Here is an 18,265-nt window from a genome sequence, read left to right as displayed (position 1 = left end):
GCGGTGTATAACAGTGTACTCTTGTTCTCGTCCTTATCTTTCACTAGAGACCGTTTGCCACTGATCAATTGTGAAAGCTCCTCTACATGGCCACAAGCAGCGAGGAAAAAGTGGTCCCGCCTTCCTACGACGTACTTGTCTGTGCCGGGTACTCGCTTGTACCTTTCGCCTGATGACTTGATTACATGATATCCTAGAGATACCAAGGCACGCTGCTGAGGATCTGACTGCGTTATGGAACTTTTAAAAGCTGCTTTAACTTCTCTTAAGGAAGCCTGAGATGATTGGAGTCCAAGAAATTCCCATGGGTTAAATGGTTCAGAGATAGAAATCCATTGCAGAGAGCTCTCGTAAGACACTACAATTCTACTTTCATTTGGTGAGCCTGACGGTCGTGGAGGAAATCTGAATTCATCACTCATCTGAAGGAGAAGTTATCGTACAACAAACTAAATGAATAAATCTTAAAATAGTCAAAATGATAATGAAGGGCAAGTTCGTACCTCGAAAAAAGATAGGAGCATTTGGAATTCATTGCATTTATGGATTTACTCAGGTTCTTTCATTTTATTTTTCCTTTCAAAACGTGAGTCTTAAAATTTAGCTGAAACACACGTTTCGAGTCGCTTGAAATGTGTGCGATCTGGGGAAACCCTTGACTGCCTTGTGGCATGAACGTACAACATTTCCTCTTTTATTTTTCCATGCGTTGAGTGAGTGGTATTGTTTACATATCTTGGCATAAGACCTGTACAAGGTTGCGAAAAAACTTTGTAAATGAGGCTCATCGCAATATCATGCAAATGTCAAGCGACTGTGAATTGGGCTTTTTAAAGGCATGCAAAACATCGCAAAATTTCCAGTGAAAGTAAAGAACCATTTGGCTTGCAGAGTCAAAAGTTGATTAATATTCAGTGTTCGCTAGAATTTTGTACATTCATAAGATGCTATTTTGTAGTATTTTGTCGACTTCCTTTGGAAAACGTTTCTTTCTCTGCAGTATTGGAAGATAACTTCATTCTGAGTTCACTCTATTACTTTTTTATTCTGATATGCGAGGAAATGCACAAAGTTTTTCCTAAAAGCGAACGTGCCGAGTTATTGTTCTGCTCATTAGATCTCAGTTGTTTTTTCCTCTTCCTTGTTGCCGTCGCCGCCCTGGTTGCTCAAGGTCCCTGAAATGAGGGCCTGCTCGTAGGCTATGGTGGATGTCTCATCGAAAAAAATTTTCTGACATGACGTTAATCTTATCTAGCTAGTTAGCAAGTAAGCTTATCAACTAATTCACGCAAAAACATCGAACCCTGATTTTTTATGCATCATAATTTTATGAATGTTGTTATGGTAGCGTGTAAATAAATCTAGGAAAAATTGGCAGAACTAAACAAACTTCTCAGGACAGCTAAATGTCACCCATTGCCACATTAAGATCAGTTTTAAATAAAATCAGCAGAGTATTATACCAGTAGGGCCATAGAGTCAGAGCATATCAGTAACAAGGAAGCCCTTAGTTATTCAGTGAGATAATGTTATGAACATTGATTGCACTGTAGTGTAAAATGAACCATTCTGTGATTATAATTTTATGTTTACATGAAGAACTTTGTACCTACCCCTGTATTTCTAAACGTACAGCAGTAAACACTGATAAATGAAGCGCATATATAATTTTCCTATTAACTGTCTTACAATGCTTCATGTGTGTTTATTCGGGTATCTCTTTGAAGGTATATTTTTGCTGTGCTTCGATGTACGTTATAATAATTAAACCAATTGAACGAGAACATAATAATTAACACCAAAGATTCCGTCCTACGCTAAACTCACGACAATATTTAACTCTTGCAGAAACATTGAATTCTACAGACAGAAAATATTTCCATTCTGTGACATTTACTTCCTCGAATGTACATCGTTCATTTGCGCCATGATTAATTCTAATGATAAATCCGTCTGCGCAGATTTGAGCTAAAAGAGAATCGTTTTGATGTATGTGAATTTCAATAGCAGTTTTGTATCAATACCCAAATTTCATTGCATCTAAAGAGACGATTGTTTTCACTGAAACGCAATACTCTTTAACCATTTAACTCCCAAGATATCATTAGTAATTCTCTCTACTAATAACTTCAATTTGGAGAATTTGGTATTGGATCAACTTGAAGTCTCCTAATTGAGTTTTCTTCCTTATTCCCCTCACTTGTCTGCTTGATTCTGTGTTGATATCGTGAAGAGAAATTCTGTCGTGGTCACTCATGGGAGTTTAAGGGTTAAAGCGGGAGTATAAGTTATAAATTGTCAGAATGTTCAACAAGAGAGAATATCCTTTCTTGTGTTCAACAAAAAAAGTTGTTTTCAACCGTTCGTCAATCAAATACAACAAGTGGTAAAACTAGCACGTTACTACATATCAACAGCGAAAATGCGAAATGTACTCAGCTTCTGTGAATACCCTCGCTGACACGGAAGAAAGATTGATTGTTATGAGCTGAAGTACCGACGGACAGCGATAGACAAATGCAGGTGCATTGAGTGTGCTTTTACCCTCGCCCATGTGTACGAGAGCTCTTGTTTTAGCATCTAAAATTGACGCTATTGACTTAGATTGAGCGCTAAGGAAAAGAAAATACAACTTCCGTATGTAATTTAACACTCAACACATCTGTGCTTTCCTAAAAATATCAAGGAATTTGTTGAACGTAAACCATCTTAAGTCAATTCTATTAGCACTTGAAATCGGCGATCACTTAGCAAAAACTTACCTCCTAAGAGAGATGTCTCGGCGAAAGCAACATATCTCGAGATCGAAGTAATGATAATTGTCACTTCTTTATTGGCACCAAAGTAATGAATATCACAACTTCACAGCATACGTACTAAGAGATATGTGTTCTAGAAGCATCGGAGCCGGTGGCATAAGTAATTTTGTCAAGAACGTCTGTCTAAAAAGAACGCCTCACACGTGGCAAGAGTAATTTTTTTAAGAACGCCTCACATGTCTGGTCTCGCCGAGACCAGACATGTGAGGCGTTCTTTTCAGACAGACGTTCTTGAAAAAATTACTTATGCCACGGCTCACATGTCTGGTGAGCCGTGGCATAAGTAATTTTTTCTTTTCCTTAGCGCTCAATCTAAGTCAATAGCGTCAATTTTAGATGCTAAAACAAGAGCTCTCGTACACATGGGCGAGGGTAAAAGCACACTCAATGCACCTGCATTTGTCTATCGCTGTCCGTCGGTACTTCAGCTCATAACAATCAATCTTTCTTCCGTGTCAGCGAGGGTATTCACAGAAGCTGAGTACATTTCGCATTTTCGCTGTTGATATGTAGTAACGTGCTAGTTTTACCACTTGTTGTATTTGATTGACGAACGGTTGAAAACAACTTTTTTTGTTGAACACAAGAAAGGATATTCTCTCTTGTTGAACATTCTGACAATTTATAACTTATACTCCCGCTTTAACCCTTAAACTCCCATGAGTGACCACGACAGAATTTCTCTTCACGATATCAACACAGAATCAAGCAGACAAGTGAGGGGAATAAGGAAGAAAACTCAATTAGGAGACTTCAAGTTGATCCAATACCAAATTCTCCAAATTGAAGTTATTAGTAGAGAGAATTACTAATGATATCTTGGGAGTTAAATGGTTAAAGAGTATTGCGTTTCAGTGAAAACAATCGTCTCTTTAGATGCAATGAAATTTGGGTATTGATACAAAACTGCTATTGAAATTCACATACATCAAAACGATTCTCTTTTAGCTCAAATCTGCGCAGACGGATTTATCATTAGAATTAATCATGGCGCAAATGAACGATGTACATTCGAGGAAGTAAATGTCACAGAATGGAAATATTTTCTGTCTGTAGAATTCAATGTTTCTGCAAGAGTTAAATATTGTCGTGAGTTTAGCGTAGGACGGAATCTTTGGTGTTAATTATTATGTTCTCGTTCAATTGGTTTAATTATTATAACGTACATCGAAGCACAGCAAAAATATACCTTCAAAGAGATACCCGAATAAACACACATGAAGCATTGTAAGACAGTTAATAGGAAAATTATATATGCGCTTCATTTATCAGTGTTTACTGCTGTACGTTTAGAAATACAGGGGTAGGTACAAAGTTCTTCATGTAAACATAAAATTATAATCACAGAATGGTTCATTTTACACTACAGTGCAATCAATGTTCATAACATTATCTCACTGAATAACTAAGGGCTTCCTTGTTACTGATATGCTCTGACTCTATGGCCCTACTGGTATAATACTCTGCTGATTTTATTTAAAACTGATCTTAATGTGGCAATGGGTGACATTTAGCTGTCCTGAGAAGTTTGTTTAGTTCTGCCAATTTTTCCTAGATTTATTTACACGCTACCATAACAACATTCATAAAATTATGATGCATAAAAAATCAGGGTTCGATGTTTTTGCGTGAATTAGTTGATAAGCTTACTTGCTAACTAGCTAGATAAGATTAACGTCATGTCAGAAAATTTTTTTCGATGAGACATCCACCATAGCCTACGAGCAGGCCCTCATTTCAGGGACCTTGAGCAACCAGGGCGGCGACGGCAACAAGGAAGAGGAAAAAACAACTGAGATCTAATGAGCAGAACAATAACTCGGCACGTTCGCTTTTAGGAAAAACTTTGTGCATTTCCTCGCATATCAGAATAAAAAAGTAATAGAGTGAACTCAGAATGAAGTTATCTTCCAATACTGCAGAGAAAGAAACGTTTTCCAAAGGAAGTCGACAAAATACTACAAAATAGCATCTTATGAATGTACAAAATTCTAGCGAACACTGAATATTAATCAACTTTTGACTCTGCAAGCCAAATGGTTCTTTACTTTCACTGGAAATTTTGCGATGTTTTGCATGCCTTTAAAAAGCCCAATTCACAGTCGCTTGACATTTGCATGATATTGCGATGAGCCTCATTTACAAAGTTTTTTCGCAACCTTGTACAGGTCTTATGCCAAGATATGTAAACAATACCACTCACTCAACGCATGGAAAAATAAAAGAGGAAATGTTGTACGTTCATGCCACAAGGCAGTCAAGGGTTTCCCCAGATCGCACACATTTCAAGCGACTCGAAACGTGTGTTTCAGCTAAATTTTAAGACTCACGTTTTGAAAGGAAAAATAAAATGAAAGAACCTGAGTAAATCCATAAATGCAATGAATTCCAAATGCTCCTATCTTTTTTCGAGGTACGAACTTGCCCTTCATTATCATTTTGACTATTTTAAGATTTATTCATTTAGTTTGTTGTACGATAACTTCTCCTTCAGATGAGTGATGAATTCAGATTTCCTCCACGACCGTCAGGCTCACCAAATGAAAGTAGAATTGTAGTGTCTTACGAGAGCTCTCTGCAATGGATTTCTATCTCTGAACCATTTAACCCATGGGAATTTCTTGGACTCCAATCATCTCAGGCTTCCTTAAGAGAAGTTAAAGCAGCTTTTAAAAGTTCCATAACGCAGTCAGATCCTCAGCAGCGTGCCTTGGTATCTCTAGGATATCATGTAATCAAGTCATCAGGCGAAAGGTACAAGCGAGTACCCGGCACAGACAAGTACGTCGTAGGAAGGCGGGACCACTTTTTCCTCGCTGCTTGTGGCCATGTAGAGGAGCTTTCACAATTGATCAGTGGCAAACGGTCTCTAGTGAAAGATAAGGACGAGAACAAGAGTACACTGTTATACACCGCAAGCAAGTCCGGATTTTACGAAGTATGCGAATTACTCCTTCAAAATGGTGCTTCTGTCGATGAACAACAAAGAGATGGCAGTACTCCCCTTCATGCTGCAGCATTCTTCGGCCATGAACGGGTCATTAAACTTCTACTGCTACATGGGGCTAGAACCGACATCGAAAATAACTGGGGAAATACTGCTCTATGCGAAAGCGCCTCGGACGAGATAACGAAGTTGATCCAATCAGCATCATTTGACCGGATTTCATTTCTGGTCGAAGAGCTCAGAACGAAGATGATAGTAGTATCTGAGCGAGTCATTAAGCACAAGGAGGAGGTTATCGCAAAGGAATTGATTCGTAACGTTTCGGTCCTTGACACAGGCACCCACACACAATGGCAAAAAATCCTGAAAAGTTGGGAAATAGTATGGCATGGTACCCAATATAGGCATTTGCAGTCAATACTAGAGAGGGGCCTCCTCCCCGCGGGTTCAAGAGGTATCATGCCACCAAAAGGTCATATTAAACTCGACACAGAGGTCTTTGATGTCCCAAACTGGGCAGTTGCAATTTTTGTCTCCCCGAGCATCCTTTACGCATCACATGAAGTTTATTCGCAGAGAGTCTTTTCAGAAGGCCATCGGTGGTGTGTCCTCGTCAAGGCTTACTGTAGGCGAGAAAAAATTAAATCGTACAACGGAACCGTTGCCAAATACAAACGTAAGGACGATGAACCGAAAAAACTAGAATATCGTGTAGCTGTTGATGAAGAGGACAAAAATGTTTTTTTGCACATTGAATCTGCGCGTGATGTGGTTGTGCGTTCTGTGATGTTTGTCCGTGTCAGCTTTCTGGAGGATCAAAACCTCACCTTAACGGAAGCCTTGACCCTTTTGAATTAAGGGCAAACTAAAAATTCCTGGAAAAATAACAATTGCATCAACTGCGTTTTAGGTGTAACTTACTGGATCTTCCAAACGATTTATGTATATATCATAAAGTTTACACCGGCCATGAATAAGATTCGACCATAATATTTACAAGAAAAATGTGACTAGGAAAAAATCATCACCTAGGGTGTAAGATCCAAACACCACGTCATTATCAGTTTATTTTCTTCTGTTTCGCTGTTCAACGTTGTTTTTGTTTAAAAAAGTAGTTATAATCTTTCATCGCTCGTGAAGAATGTTTCTATGCAAAAGTGTTGAGTAATTTATTCTTTTTAGTATTTAAAGTTGAACTTGATCGTTTGTAGTTTTTGAGCGGTAGCTTCTCAGTTATTTGGAGGCAGTGGTTCGATCGTAAATCACAGTATCAGTCGCATCCAGTGCAGCCTAAAATAACCCAGCAACAAATATAACCGTTATTCGTTAAGTTCGTTCTTTTTGTCCTCCATCTTGATTTTTTAGCTTGTGTTTGTAACTTTCTGTTTTAATTAACCGCTTGAATGAAGGCTAGCTTATATTTACGAGTTGTCTAAAATTTAACACCAGTGTGTAAAATCAGACCCTAGTGTCCAAGATCAGACACTAGAGTCTAAAATCGGACATCAGGTTCAAAAACAGAACACTAGTGTCTTAAACGGAACATCAGTGTCCAAAATCGGACACTAGTATCTAACTTAGCAACAGGCGTCCAAAATCAGACACTAATGTTTAACATCAGACACTAGTCCAAAAGTGGCCACTCCATTGTCCGATTGTGGACACAGTTATCTGATTTTAGACAGAAGTGTCTTGTAGTGTCCGATTTTCGACACTGAAGTTCGATTTTAAAAACTAGTTTCCGAGTTGAGATACTTGTGTCTGATACTAGACTCTAGTGACCTAAATCGAATTCTATTTTCTAATTAGACTTTTCTGACGATGGAAAGCAAGCAAACAAACAAACAAACAAAGTAACACACACAAACCGGTTTATGACTTCGACCGAAAAAAGATACTGAACAGAACTTACATGTCTCAAATAAATAACTAAATTAGAGATAATTTCTAGATCATTTTCTTTTTAACTTCTCGATGTCTCGGAAAGAATACACTCCTGGCTTGAGATCTTGTCTCCTCTTCCTATGCAAAGCAGATTATTTTCACGATCGGATAAAACTATCATCTTGATACCTTTCCAGTCGATTACTCCTATGGAAATATTATGAGTTTTCGAAAGTGAATAACCAAATTAAAGTCGATTTGTTTTCGAATAATGAGTGTGATTTGCCTTGGCTCTCGGCGTTATGAAAATCATTTGTTTAACCTCGTAAAACTGGAAGACAATAGATCTTCGTTTACTATTTATTTTTTCATTGAAACTCTGGAAAAAGTCAATCTTCTGATCATTCAATACAAGTATAGCATTCCAGTTTCAACCAGTTCCGTTTCTCTTAATGATCGCTGTTGTTCCTGATTTTCGTCTGCGAATAATGCTTCCCAAAGACGGCCACTTATTTGTTTCATGAATACAAATTGTGCAGATGTTCTGAGTAGGTTTAGAGCTCTCTTAAAATCCTCATGCACAAACGTTGGATCAACTTCTGAAACGTCGAACGCCAACTGGAAAGTAACGATAATCAGAAATACAAAATATTGAGCCCAGAAGCTCGCTATTACACACTTGAACAGAATAATGAGGCGAGATTTGCTTGTTATATCGATATTGTCTTCAACCAACTCCAAGATCTTTATGAAAGATAGCGTGCCTGCTATAATTGTTATTGCAAAGGCGTCTAGAATGTACAAAGCAATTATAGCTTGAGCTGTAGATGATAAGTCTGGTACCCAGTAGAGTATAGAGCCAAGACGCACCTCACAAAGAATACAGATAAACGCTAAGAGCCACATTCGAGAAACTTTACATAGCTGTTTGAAAATCTTCCACATGCCCTTCCATCCTTTTAGCTTTAGAAAAAAAGAGATAAAAATTGCACGGCTGAGAACCTCTGAGCAAGTAAACGACAATTCCACAATCATTGCAGTGTTGTGGTTCACGAAGCTACCATTTTCGCAGTTGAAATGAGGAGTTCTTGTGTTCTTCCCGCAAGAAAAGGTTTGTAGACAATATAAAACCAAACCAGGGAAACCGACAAGTTGAAGAAACACAAGAATCGCGAAAGGTACAGTCCGCGGTGTGTAATTTGGCCTCGTTCTTTCAATTAGTCTACTCTCCTCTGTAACTTTACTGACGCGAAACATTTTGAGTGAAGTGTGTACAACAAACCATGCAGAAAAAAAATATTCGTTTCTGGTGAAAATTTTTAAATGATATTTCGTTTTCAAACTTCGGTTTCCGGTTTGCGTCAGTTTCGAAACTTATTCCCATTGAAAATTCCTACGCGACGCGATTAGGAAGATTTGACACCAATGACTAGCTTGCGCTAGCCGCCGTATTGGATGATTTTTGGGCACGAAAACAATCGGGTTCGAATGGGTGACTCAAGATGGGTTAGTTTCAAAACTCCACTTCATTCAATTAAATCCACCTCTCAGAATTACCTACAATGATATTTCCACGATCGACAACCAAAAAACGTGACTAGTATAATTTTATCTAAAACTTTGAAGTCGCGTGAAGGGAGGACATCCTATCGTGTGGGTTAGCCAAAATATCAAGAGCTCATCTTCAGTCAACGATCCGTGAAAAGAGCAGAAAAACACTGATTTTTCTGACTTCATATTTTAAATACGAGTGCATCGTAGAATTTAATTTGCGTAAGTTAATTAGATATCCTGTAGGGTGCTTGAGGAGGGCGACTTATTACTTTTCTTTCGCTGTCTTTCAATAGACTTTAAGAATCGATGTCGATTGTCGTGATAAAAATCTCTGACGTGTATAGCTCAATTTTCAATTTTCTAAGCACAAAGGATTTTGCAACATGATTAATATTCTACCCGGGTTCATGATTGAAAATTGTAGCTGCGTGTCTTCGATATTTGATTCCATGAGAATATGATATATTTCTAATTACTATTTTCTGAAAATGTGCCATTTTCGCGACAATCATATGTCGTCGCCAAAAATTCAGAAAAGTTACGAGAGCCTTTTACATATATATTGGATTTCTCTAAGTATCCGCTAAAAACCAAAAGTTTGAAATGATGGTTTAAAGTCTTCCGGCTAATTTACAATGATTTCGTGCAAAATTTATTACATAACACACGGGAAAAAAATTACGAAATATATTGAACCTATTGACTCTGAGATTGCGCTGAACAGCTTCCTTCCGTAGCAGTCGAAATAATTTTGCTATTTTGTTTTATTTACTCGGTTAACGTGAAGACTTAATTGCTATATGACTTCTGCACAAACGATATTAACAGTTGAACGCTAGCTTCTGAAAGTGAATCTTATATTTGTTTATTTTATGTGCTAGTTATCAGAAAACCTTGGCCCTTTGCTTGGGTGATCTGATTAGACAAAAGTGCAGATATTCGTCCGAGGTCTTCCTCGATATCACCCATTGTTGCTTTGTTACTGTTCCCAGCGCTAGAGTAGGCCTGAAGGTTTGATCTGTTTACGATTATCATAAAAGAAACGGCGAATATGTACAGCGCAGATTCCATGCTGTCGAAAATTTTTAGAATCCTCCCTTGCCCTTCCTGATTCCAATTTTTTCCATTCAGTGAAAATCCAGTATTTTTTTCGATTCAGTGGAAAATGTTATGCAAGGTCTGATTTTATCATGATGTTTGGCATGACTGCCTACGGAAAAGAAACCCTGACTGCAAAACCGTTGGAATTATAGGAGAACATCGGTGTCTCATAAAAAATCCGCAAGGTCGAAGTAATTTCGGGTGATCCCAATGTTCATGGATACTTATGTTATGAAGTTTTTTCAAAAGGGTCGCTAAAAAATGTAAGTGGCTTGAGTGATGAAAGACAACAGTTTCCTGAAATTTGCCTGAGGGAATAACTTGCGTAAGAGAGTGCCTGTCGTCAGAAAATTTATTATAATGTCACTAACTTTTAAGAGAGAAATTTATTATTTCCCAGTTCTCTGCGCGTTTACCACAAGAGCTTTGACCTGACAATCTGCCATCCTTCTAATTTCGAAAATATTTTCTTTTGATGAACTGGCGTAAAGTCAAACTTTAAGGAACTTTGACCTTGGTTGAGCGTGGTATCGAAATCGCATCACGCCACTACCAGAAAGTCACACCCTTCTATGACGCAACATAAGTGGTGATTAACTTACACGACGGTAGCTAATTTCAATACGGAGTATGTGGATCGCTTTCGAAGGAGTTTTCCCTGTACATAGGTCGTAATTTTGAGATTGAAGCCATAACATTTGCGGCAAAACGATGAACCGTCTCGCGAATTTTTTTCGTTGTAAGAAGTCGCAAGAAAAAGCTCGTCTAGCCGTCGGTCAGAAATTTTGCTATGGCGTTGGGCACATTCTGAATGACCTAGCTGCTAACACATGGTTCAGCTATCTTATCATTTACCTGACTAAAGTAGTTCGACTGTCCAACGGTCATACAGGACTCGTTGTCTTGCTCGGACAAGTTACTGATGGAGTTTGTACACCAATCATCGCAATACTGAACGACAAGACTGTGTGCCGATATGGACGGAGAAAGATATGGCATATTGTAGGGTCACTCTGTGTCAGTTGTACCTTCCCGCTTTTATTTACACGGCTCATTGGTGATGAAGCCAACGACTCGCTAAAGCTTGCCTATTACATCAGCATCGCTGCCTTTTTCCAGTTTGGCTGGGGTTGTGTTCAGATCAGTCATTTATCTTTAATCCCTGAGATAGCTATTAGTGAATCCGAAAAAGTCGAGCTGAATGCTATAAGGTAAGCAAGAGGCGCTTGAAATTTTAAGCGTCGCATGGCGCTCAAATTATTTCAGTTTCGTATTATCTTCGGAGAGCTAAAATGACATGTTTTTCCATGTTTGTGGAGTTCTTATTTGGCTCACTGTTCAGTATTAGCTTATAATATGTACGTATAATATATATTTTCACTTCAATGAATTCACCTCCTGCTGTCTTCGTTCGCTACTTTAGCAAGCTTAAGGTTAAGCTATGGTGTTACATGTACGTTTTTTGTTTAATTTTCTGAGCTTTGTTCTCCATCACCTCTATGTTACGTTGCCCTTTGCTCTATCAGTAACAGAGTTTCGAAACTTAGGTTCAAGAAACTTAAAATCTCTCAGAGAGTAGTGTATTGATTGAGTTGACGATCGAGAGTCCATTGAATTATTGACCATATTTATCAAATTTCGGATCTTGCCGAACAAGGGGTGATGCAATCGTAATTTTCCCTACGAATACGCTAATAATTTTGAAGCAAAACATTTTGTTTCACTGAGGAACTGATTTGTCCCGGAAATTCTCGCATCTTCCACTTGTCACTCCAGGTTTAGTCAAAGTTCTTCGCCGGAAATCTACTGAAGTTAATCAGTCATATTTTTCGCCGCTCACCCAGCGTGCGGCATTTGTTTATATCAGTGTCCAAAAAAAAAAAAAAAGAAAGAAAATACGTGACTCGGAAGTTGCGTTATAATTAGCGTTGTTTTCGGTAGAGTTTCTTTTCTGTTCAATTGACGCCTTAATATACACGAATCTGGTCAAAAAAGGACTCGGATCGTATCTTGCCGCGATGATTCGGTTTGTTGTTTCATTGTTAGCCGCTCAGTTGACTGCCACGCGAACGAAGTCGCCAATTTTTTCGAATGAAACTATAGTATTCTGTCAATAATCACAAGTTCAAGATTTTTCTTGCGTTTCAAACCCGTTGAAACTACAAAAAATGAATTCGCGTGTGAAATCATTGAAATGTTGAAACAGTAGTTCATTTATGTACGTGATCGATTAAAACATCTGCTAATTTACATAACGTTGGATTATAATTTATCAGGTTAATCTTATTAGTTTATCCCTCCCCTCCCTGTGTTCTTATAGGGGGGTCAAAGTGCGAAGGTCGGCTTCTTTAAAAACGCCATTTAAATAATAAAATGTGAGTTAGCACAGTTTTCATTTTAATTGAAAATTCTCGCGAATTACCCTCGCTTCAATTTTTTTTTTTTTTAACAGATCGGCTCTACGATTTATTTGCGGTATTTTTGTGTTTTGCGTGACATGGGTTCTATTAGGAAGAAGCTCAGAGGCAAGTATTTCGCCCTCTATGTGGCAGCAGTTTATGGTAAGTTGCTTGTTTGCATATTTCTTTGGCAGGCTTTTTCGAGGATGTGACATAATGCTTGCACAATACTTTTCTTTTGAGTTGCTGTCGCGTGACATCTGATAGAACGGCTACGGCATGTCACGCAATGTACTTCCGCTTGTTTTGTAAGTCAGCTGTTATTTCTGATGTTTTCTTTAACAAATTTGCGCGGGAATTTGCAGCGCGGCCGGCCAGAACTGATCCCCTTGCGCATGCCTGACATTTATCATCGTGTTTCGCCGGGACAATGTCAGCGAAAACTGAAGGAGTGGTGGAACGTTACCGGCGTTTGATTAAAATCCCATCTTGGGAGATAAGTAACGTATTTTCTCAATCATGATACTAAAGCTGGAATAAATTTCTTCGAGACTTGAACCTTTTCATAACTTTCTTCTCAGTATCTTGGTTTTATTATCGTCGCAACTGGCACTGTGTGTAACGTTGTGTTCCATGTTGGAATCAAAGAGCCTCCTTCTGATGCTTTACTGAAGTGGTTGGAGGAACGTAAAAGTGGAAATCACAAGTTCAAGCGGAGAGGAACCGAAAAAAGAGGTAATTTAGCAACAGTAGAAACGTTAATGCCTAGATGACATCAACATGTAACTTCTTTTGTCAATTTAAGTACATAATCCAGCAAACAGGTGATACGAATTGACAAACTGATCAGTCTGAGGGAACAATCTACGTATAAGACCAACTTCCCTTTAAAAATTTATCAGCAAAATTTTAGAGGTTTAGAGTGTAAAGCACTGAGATCCATGGGAAGGGAAATACAAGTTACAATTGAGCGGTTAAACACTAGAAAGTACAGACAGAACCTAATAAATCGAACGTATGGTAACACGGAAAGATTCCATATCATGCAAAAATAGTAAGAGACTTTTGCCTCCTGTGGTCGAAGGTCCTATCGATATTTTCTTCATTGATGAAACTAAATCAGCCCTATAAACTGATGAATAAAGTGCCAAGAGTTTCTTTTCACAACTTTTAGTGTACTAGAACAAAATCGCCGATCCAGAGAATATATTACACTCGAAAACTGTGCGTTAAGAAATTGAAAGACTGAAAAGGTGCATGCAATCGTCCAAATATAATCCTCCGTCACTTTTGGGTTCCAAATGGGTTTAAACCAAACTTGTCACAAGCCTGACGTGACGGTTAACTTTGCTTCGTCGGAGGGAATCTTTGGTTAAAGAAACCACTCAAATAAAACGTTTTTGAAGTTCAGTGATGCAGCTTTGCATGGATTTGAAACTTTAATAACAAAGCAACCTATGACCCAATGTGCAGACTCGTTGTGTCTCACCCCTCGCGACAGTCAGAGCAGTCCCCACTTTCTGGTCACGTACGGAAAGTCCAAACTTTTCCTTTGTACACAGGTCTTTTGGCTCGGGCCGTGTATCCACCGCCATCTCCAAGCAGAAGAAGTGGAGCTTCGCCTGCTGTGGTGATGACACTGTGCGAAAAAGAGAAGAAGAGAACGGCTGATCCTAACGAAAGGACAGACTGTTCAGCATGCCTGGAAGACGGAGAAGCACGGAAATCCTCTATGGATATTACCGATAAAACAGCTATTCCTGGCGGAGGAAAGAGCAAGCGACAGTGGATGACATGCCCTGGAATGTATAAAGTGAGTGTTGCCGCAAGAACTTCAGTGAGGTCCCGTTCTTGCCCATACTGAATTTTATGAGTAACATATTGTATGTTTACTCTCATTACAGACTGGCTTGGTGTACATTTGTACGCGTTTGTACGTGAATGTTTCACAGTCATATTTGCCACTTTATTTGACGGAGACAATGCGATTCGAGAAGGTAAGCCATTGTCTTAACAAATGTTGAATATTTGTATCATTTTATCTGCAGTGTAATCCTCCATAATGATCTTACCTCCTCAATCACACATGGACAATAAATTTTATTACCTCTTTAAACGTGCTAATAAAATTATGTTTGTGTTTGGAATGTTTATCATAGTTTGGGAATTGCACGGAGAAGTTATTTAGAAAATGCGGAAAAAATGTCAGAGAAACCTTATTTTTTGTAGACTAACAAGGTCTCCAGATCAGGATGGAATTTACAGCCGCCTTAAGCATTTGATTTTGTCAGAGGAAAATGGATATGAATAACTTTCACCCTCGAGCAATTCGCCGGTTTCCGAATTCAAACCCGAGCAACTTTAGTGTAGAGCTCTGTCACTATTATTATTAACTATAATATTCTTTGCAGGAATCTATTGCTTATTTTCCTTTGGTTGTGTTGGTGACGGGAGTTTTGGCAAGTACAGCTGTCAAACCACTCAATAAACGCCTTGGAAGCAAGGTTGGTTATACTGTAAACTCTTTTTAGCAGCTTTTAGTAGAACAAAATTAGTCAAATTTGTTGGATATGGGAAGCCCTAAATCTCCTTTCCTCGAAATATACAGTAAAGGAGAATTGAAACAATTTATTCGTGCAGAAAAAAGGTAAGCTCTCTGGAAACATAAACGAATTTTGTTGCATCGTTGGCCTGTCCATTTGTTGGTAAAAAAATTTTTTTTAGAGGTGCGTTGTGGGAAGATAGCACCTTGCTCACACCTTTCGAGCCAGAATTTAGTACGCACCCAGCTATTGTATCTCTCATCCACTTTCATACACGCAGCGAACCTTTTTTTTTTCTTTTTTTTTTTTAATTAATGGATCCTTCTTCTAACGGAGCTAGTACTCTTCATCATCCACAGATCACATTTTGTCTGGGTGCCATGATGGCCGTCAGTGCTAGCTTCTGGTTCTTTGTTCAAACAATTGACGCACGGACTGCCGTGTATGCGACCTCCATGCTTATGGGTAGCGGTGGTTCTGTCATGCTTGTGACGTCATTTTCCTTAATCGCGCAGCTCATTGGCCACGACAAGGTAAACAACAGACGTGATATTACATAGCAGCTATAGGGAGAAGAACGTGTAGTTTGTGCAGTTTGACAGCGTATCTTTTTTTAAATTGATGATTGCTTTTTTTTGTTGTAGAGATCCGGAGCTTTTGTGTACGGTTTTATTGGTTTCTTTGATAAAGTTTTCAGTGGAGCGATATTCGCCATTATTCAGCAACTAAATCCTCGTAAAGATCAAGGGTAAGCCGAGTTTTAGTTGATTCCCCCCGTGTAGCGGCTTTCATCTCCTTGGTATTGATCTCCATGCTGCTTTCCACGTTGAAAATTTCTAAGAGCAACTTAAAATTTTTCTTAAGTTGCTAAAACGTAAACAGCGGACGCCGCCATATTGGAAAGGTCACAGTAACCTGGCCTTTCTCGCGTTCCACAAACAGCGTTGCTCTAGTTATTGCAATTGATGTTTTTGTGTCGTCTTAAATCTGTTAAAGAAAGAAGTATATGTCAAGCGCAAGGAGAATTGATATTTGTATATGACGTCTCACGGTAGCTTTCCTTTTGTAGAGTTGAATGCTCCAAGTGCGATGAATACACGCGTCACGTGCAAAGCATAGTACCAGGCACGGTTGCTGTTCTAGGACTTGTGTCAGTATTGGTGTTCTTTGAGTCGATTTTCGTGTGCAAGAAAAGAGGTGAGGAAAAGTTAATTTGAAGTCGGATCCCTATTTTTTCTGTTGAAAAAATTAACCGGAAGAACGTAAAAATCTTGGGAGTTAAAGACAGTTTTAGCCAAAAACATTAAGATAATGAGCGAATTTGATAACATTTAGGCAGTAAATCGATTCTATGAGAGGAACTAATCCAATTTTGAGAAATTTATTGTGTTTTCTGTTGGCCAAAGTGAACAGGGTTTTGAATAAACGATGGTTTTTTTTCACAACTTAGTTTTCTTCCTTATTAACTTGCCCCCTTCTTCCCTTTACCCATACTTACCACCTGCTCCTTCTTGTCTTCTAGTCCCAATTTAGACTTTTTCAATGTGAGTCCCCTTGTTATAATAAGCGATTTAATTATCATCACCAGTCTCAGGAGAATAAATTTCATAGTTGTGCCCTCCACGCCCTTTGTTTTCCGTGCCCTATTCTTTCCTATTTGGCCGTCGACTTTTCATGATACCCATTATAATGCTATTTTGTTCATTCTAGCGTCGACAACAGACGCCGCAGTCCAAGTTGATTTAGATGAACTCCTAGGCGACGGTGACAGCAGCTCAAGTGGTGTGGATACATCCTCTATGACAGAGAAGGCTGACAGCGAAGTTTGCCACATCGGCTGTGCAGAAAAGGGAGCATGTGCAACGCAAAGCAGACCTTTTGATTGCTCTATAGAATCGCGGAACTTTCATCCGAAGAAAACAACAAAGCAGAATTATGTCGCCATACGACTGGCGTCTGTATCGCTACCTTCTCCCGTGTTAGATCGAAGAACGATTATATAGTCTGTTCTGTATACGCTGAGTGCTCCGTATGAACGCGTTGATATAACGTGGTGTGGGGTGGGAATTTATTTATTTTAAACTAACGCCAAAATATTAATTTATTGCACGGCAAGGCTTATATGTGAATTGCAAGAGTATTTTTGTAGTGGGACGGAGAAAGGGCTTGATTGCTCGAGCCGGTACTCTTGATTTTCTCATAATTGTGGCGAGCGTAAAAATAAGAGAAAAAATTATGAATAGAACTCGTAAAGGATGCAACGTAACCCCGACAACGACAAGGAAGATGATGAAAATGACAGCGACCATACTGATATTTCTGTTGGCTGCTAGTGAGTAACATTGTCATTTCGTGTTTTGTTGCTCAGCTTTTGCAGCTAAACTCGCTCACTCTTCAGATCTAAATAATAATTCTCCGCAGTGTCTACCTTTCAACTCTTGCAGTTTACCACTGAAGATTTGGTGGTAAATCGAACAATATTCTCTAATTAATATCTTTTCTATCTTCTTGTCGCCGTCGTGTTTTAAAATGTATTGGTATCGAAAGGAGAAATTCATTTTTGGACTTTCCTATGATTGAAAGGGTTAGGCAAGAAGTAATGAATTGTCGAGTGTCGAGTAACCTCGGCAAAAATAAATTTAGACACTGTGTGTCTTAGAAACTTAAGTCGTCCTTGACGATAAACTTCAAATGAACTACTTATAAGTCCTCCTAAATTTTCCTCAAGTTACTTCAATTTCCACGGTTCCAGCGTGACAAAGATGGAAAATTTCTTATATGTATTAATAAAAAATTTGGGACAAATAAGGCACATAAGGGTGGTTTTATCATAGATACATCCAATAATAATAGTTTGAACTTCTTACGACCTAGCAAATGATTTGCTGGATATATTTCTTCTATGCGTGATATCTTACCATGTTTTAACCATTATCTGACCGTCATGAAAACTATAACAAAATTCTCGAACGTGATTGGTTATTACCTGCCCGAAATTAACACTAAGAGGACAGTGTC

The 18,265-nt window shown here is 38.6% G+C and overlaps 4 protein-coding genes across 4 annotated transcripts in view; 2 read left to right on the top strand and 2 right to left on the bottom strand.

The window, feature by feature from the left end:
* Window positions 1-2,890, bottom strand: part of LOC149039540 (uncharacterized) — a 4,251-nt gene extending 1,361 nt beyond the window's left edge. Inside the window, exons 1-2 of the mRNA XM_089181794.1 lie at window positions 2,763-2,890; window positions 1-422 (exon numbers count right to left, since the gene is read on the bottom strand). The exon at window positions 1-422 is cut by the window's left edge and continues 1,361 nt beyond it. Of these exons, the coding sequence (XP_089037920.1) occupies window positions 1-422 (422 nt within the window). The 5' untranslated portion in view covers window positions 2,763-2,890. The remainder of the gene's footprint in view (window positions 423-2,762) is intronic.
* A 1,198-nt stretch (window positions 2,891-4,088) lies between these two features.
* LOC113685705 (uncharacterized) lies at window positions 4,089-8,966 on the top strand. The gene has a single exon (XM_089181625.1). The coding sequence runs from the start codon at window positions 5,314-5,316 to the stop codon at window positions 6,622-6,624; it is 1,311 nt and encodes a 436-aa protein (XP_089037751.1). The 5' UTR covers window positions 4,089-5,313; the 3' UTR covers window positions 6,625-8,966.
* On the bottom strand, window positions 8,002-8,907 carry LOC113685750 (uncharacterized). The gene has a single exon (XM_027203293.2). It carries the CDS (start codon window positions 8,905-8,907, stop codon window positions 8,056-8,058), a length of 852 nt encoding a protein of 283 aa, XP_027059094.2. The 3' UTR covers window positions 8,002-8,055.
* A 1,727-nt stretch (window positions 8,967-10,693) lies between the features above and the next one.
* Window positions 10,694-18,055, top strand: LOC113685683 (major facilitator superfamily domain-containing protein 12). The gene is made up of 10 exons (XM_027203215.2): window positions 10,694-11,516; window positions 12,758-12,866; window positions 13,286-13,439; window positions 14,267-14,517; window positions 14,609-14,701; window positions 15,116-15,208; window positions 15,607-15,780; window positions 15,892-15,995; window positions 16,317-16,444; window positions 16,958-18,055. Exons 1-10 carry the CDS (start codon window positions 11,017-11,019, stop codon window positions 17,248-17,250), a joined length of 1,899 nt encoding a protein of 632 aa, XP_027059016.2. The 5' UTR covers window positions 10,694-11,016; the 3' UTR covers window positions 17,251-18,055.
* Window positions 18,056-18,265: the final 210 nt, after the last annotated feature.

Source organism: Pocillopora damicornis, chromosome 9 (assembly GCF_964200805.1).
Source record: "Pocillopora damicornis chromosome 9, jaPocDami1.2, whole genome shotgun sequence".
Lineage (NCBI taxonomy): Eukaryota > Metazoa > Cnidaria > Anthozoa > Scleractinia > Pocilloporidae > Pocillopora > Pocillopora damicornis.
The sequence above is the reverse complement of the archived record's forward strand: the minus strand, read 5'-3'. Positions and strand labels throughout refer to the sequence as shown.